Genomic DNA, 4,111 nt, shown 5'->3' with positions numbered 1-4,111 from the left:
GCCCAAAGAAACATAGGTCCCATGGTTTCCCTTATTTGCAATTACTAGTATATGTCTGAGACAAGCAGAAAAGGTCAGATAAGTTGATGTTAGGGAAATGAACGCTAAGATATGTATCCAAATGTTTTTTTTCTTTCATGCGATTGTTTTCTAACACATTTATAAGATTATTTCTTTGTTGCTTTGTATGTCCCTCCCCCACACTATAACCCCTGCTTTCACTGTATTTGATGTTGGTATAATTTCTGGAGGGGAAGGGAAAAAACAAATCATTTAAATAGGGATACAGGTGGAGCCATTGCAACAATGAGATGTACAAGTTGTATGTCAAAAACGAACTTTACAACTTTGGGGAGGGGAGGATGGGATGGGAAGGGGAAACAAAGGAGGAGGCTACAATGCTTGATAAGTACATTTCTTATCAAGAAATGTACTCATTATCTTGTCCATGTAATTGTAACCCCTCTGTACAGTATTTTCACAATAAAAAAAAAGAATTCAAATGCACTCTGTACTGCAAAATCTCTCTGCATTTCATTTCATTAAGTTCACGATCATGTGGCTGCACATGGGTTTCTCCGTGGGTCTCCATAGGACTCCCTAGTCTCTGGCATTTGTGAATTGGCATGGTCTGTTCCAAGCTTGGAGCCCAGACGTTCACATGTCCGTGGCTGGAACTCCAGTGTTAACCTGCACAGAGCAGCTCCTCCCCGCCGAACGCTCCCCTCTGGGACCTGCCCATAAAGCCTCAGCTTCCCTCCTCCGCAAGCCAAAATTTCCTGAAATAAATGCTGATCTGCCCTAAAAATGCAGAAATAAAGCAGCAGGGTTTTATTTTTAAGTAAAAAGTGATTTTTTTTCTTGCTAATATAACCTGCTCTTAATAAAATTGTTAGTCTGTGCAAAAGTTCTAAGCCCAGAACTTCCCTCTCCAGACGTGAGGGAGATGGGAGTGGCTTAGGAAGCTAGGGCCATGGCCCTCCTCCAAAGGCCTGGCGAGAGGAGGCATCCAGACAGGGCCCAGGCTCTGCACACGCTTTCTTTAATACTCTGAGGCTTCATTGGAAGAACAGGAACAGTTTCCACAGTTAGACCACCACACCACAGGCTTTCCTGGGCTCTGAAGAGCTGATCATTGGAGGAAACTCATGCAGGACAGAAACGCCCTACTCCAGAGGGCTGCAAGGTAAAAGGATGCTCAGCTTAGCTTGGCTGTGGAGAAAAGGCTCCTCCAGTGCCTGTGGCCACTCTTAAACAATCACCCAGTAAATGTGCACGCGTTTCCTGCTGAGCCATGGCCCCGAGAAAACCAATCCCAGCACCTCCCAGCTGCAATGCTGGAGTGAATGCATGCTGGCCACAGCTTCCTGACCACCCAGAACACATAAAACCTGCCTTCCAAGGAGAAAAAGAAAAACCAGCCAAGAGCGTGGGAGTCACAGCTACTGCACATCACATTTCAAAGAGCTAAGTGAGGCAGGGAGCACTTGGGAACCGGTCACAGGGAAAAAGAAAAAGAGAAAGAAAAAATCCCAAGCACAGCCCCGCCAGACCTGACGGTACCAGAACAATAAATGCACATAAATACACTGACAGGAGCAAAGAAGCGTATTTTGAATAGATAGGTTGAAAAGTAGCTAAATATAATACTGCATCAAATAAAGTCACACTGTAAGAACTGGGTAAGACTTCATAATATGGAAATTAGGTAATAACCATTAGACAGAGAGCTGGAAATCAGACTCAATCGAGGAACAAGAGAAGAGTTTATAATTTGCATGGCTCCATTTTATGCTGTCACTCAGTCGTTCCCCAAAGCCAGTGCATCCTGTAACGACTGCTTTGACAACTCGCTGCTGCTTGGGGGGAGGGGGGAGCAAGGACGACACGCTCAGAACCACAAGTGCGCGCAAGGGCACACACAGGGTCATGCTCCACGGCCACACTTTAAACGAAGTACGTCTTCTGTATACGCAGCAAAATGCTGTGGCAGCCTCACGGGGGACTCATCCGAGAGGAGCAGGCCTCGGCCAGCTCACCGCTGACCGGCTGTGTCGCAGATACACTCCGGGTTCTGCTTGCTATCACTTCGTTAATGCTCAGTGCATTAATTTAACAAACTATCAGGAGACTATGCCCGGAACGGGCAGGCATTATCTCTCAACTTTCATTTAATTAAACTCTGCTATTGCAAGATGACAGTCAGCACATCGCGGGGGAATTATTTTAAGGACGGAGGTAAAAAGTATTTCAAGGCCCCCACTTAAAAATGAAAGCATAATCTAAAATTGCCCGAGCACATGCTATAATTTTTCTATAATATTGAAGATGTTATTTCCAGACTTGGTAATTAATTGGATTCCATGGAGAAATTATTCTAACCTCCTTGATAGCAAAATGAGGTACACAGGCAGGGAGAAAGCCAAAGGACAGCCATAAACAACCACTGTCACCCGGGCAAGACAGTCCCTTGCTCACCCAAGAGTGAGGGCTGCCTGCTACGAGCAAGTTCATTATCCTCCTGTCAGCCCCTGCCTGAATCTTGGCTAGAGCAGAAGTAGGGTGGGCACAGCCCCTGATCTGTGGCCGCTTAGGAGGGGTCGAGGCCACAGAGCCAAGTGGCCCAGGCCACCGGCTGGGTAAAAGCAAGGACTGTGGCTCGGAGGGCTAGGCTACTTCCCTGCCTCCCAGCCCTGGCCCTGGCCTCGGGAGGGGCTGCCCGGGATGCAGGCGTACCATCAATCCGGCTCACGAGCTCCTCCAACATCTTCACTTTCAGTTGAATGCCAGGTTGAGCAAAGGTGTAGTTGTCCTACGGGGAAAAATATGACAATGTGTATTATACGCATATAAAATAAAACACGTATCGCACAGGAGCAAAGAGGCAAAGAAATAACTTTATAAATAGTAATTTTATAACCCAACAACCTCACAAACTAGATTTCCCCTTGAGAACCCCATGAGGGGCCACGACCCCACCGCCATACAGCCCCACGGGGTGTCACTTGAGAAGCAAGCCCACATTTCCGACATCAGAAGTGCTCGTATCGCCTGAACACTTAATGGCACATTTCTAGATGTAAACAGAGGACAGTTACAGGTAAATGAAGGAAACTCACAGGGCAGCGCCTGGAGCAGACTGGGCAGAGCCATCTGCCCCAAGGACTACCTGCGAGGCACCTGGACAGCCAGCATCCGGCCCCCAAGGGAGGCAGGGCAGAGGGTAAACGGGTCCCATGCTAGCAGTGCCAGCTCATTAAGAACCCAACCCCTGAGGACAGTCGTGAGGAAGAAGGCGCATGTGAGACTGAGATTGGAGGAGTGAGGCTCACACGCTATGAGACGGGAGGCCTGCAGCCTGGAGCGAGGTCTGCAGTGGGAACCCAGCCCTATTACATAGAAGCTGAGTGGCCCAGCAATGGGATAAGCTCTCTATGAGATGAGAATGACACCCCCGCCCTCCAGAAGTGCTGGCAGCTTCAAGGAGGTAAAAGAGGCCCCCGGGAGGGACCCCCTTGTACAGCAGGGGATCAGAAAACCGCAGCTCTGCTCCTGCACTGTCACCGCATGCCAGGCCTGGGGAGCAGGAGAGAGGCTGGCCCCCACCTCGCCCCAGGGCAGGGGGGGGTTCTCAATTACAGCAAGCAGGATCTGTAGCCTGGTGGACATGAGCAGCAGGTGTGTACAGAGTCCCAGGCTGAGGGAGGCGCTGTGTTCCCGGGACGAGGGGCAGCTGAGCACAGGAAGCACTAGAGCAGCTGCCCACCTAGCATGAAAGAGCCCAGCTTGCCTGCCTGTGCCTGCGCCGCTGCTCCTCAGCCTGCCCACGGTGCTCGCCCCACTCTCCACAACAGGCTTCGGGAAGGAGCACTTTGAGCGGAGCTGCCGCCCTGGCCACACCTGCAGAGCTGGCCGCTCAGCCAGGGGCTCGGGGACCAGGCCAGAGAGCCAGTGAGCCAGCTCCCCACAACACCCTGCCCCCTTGCTGGCCAGCAATGGTGTCCTTCCTATGTGGAAACCTAAGTTGTCTTCCTCACCCAGAGCAGGCCCTGCCTCCAACAAGACTCACAAAGAGTGCTTTCTGCAATCCCCCTTGGACCACATGGCACAC

General features: G+C 50.5%; 1 protein-coding gene across 3 annotated transcripts in view; it reads right to left on the bottom strand.

Annotated features, from left to right (window-relative positions):
- Tbc1d22a (TBC1 domain family, member 22A) overlaps positions 1 to 4,111 on the bottom strand; it is a 299,373-nt gene that overhangs the window by 101,283 nt on the left and 193,979 nt on the right. For 2 of the 3 annotated variants that reach the window (XM_013025776.1, XM_013025777.1), the window contains one exon: positions 2,737 to 2,812. In XM_013025776.1, coding sequence (XP_012881230.1) covers positions 2,737 to 2,812 — 76 coding nt within the window. Of the gene's footprint in view, positions 1 to 1,102; positions 1,180 to 2,736; positions 2,813 to 4,111 lie in introns of those variants that run through there. The other variant, XM_013025778.1, reaches the window with a different exon arrangement.

This window comes from Dipodomys ordii, unplaced genomic scaffold (assembly GCF_000151885.1).
Source record: "Dipodomys ordii isolate 6190 unplaced genomic scaffold, Dord_2.0 Scaffold87, whole genome shotgun sequence".
NCBI classification, from domain to species: domain Eukaryota; kingdom Metazoa; phylum Chordata; class Mammalia; order Rodentia; family Heteromyidae; genus Dipodomys; species Dipodomys ordii.
Note: the sequence above shows the minus strand (reverse complement) of the source record. Positions and strands in the feature narration are given on the sequence as shown.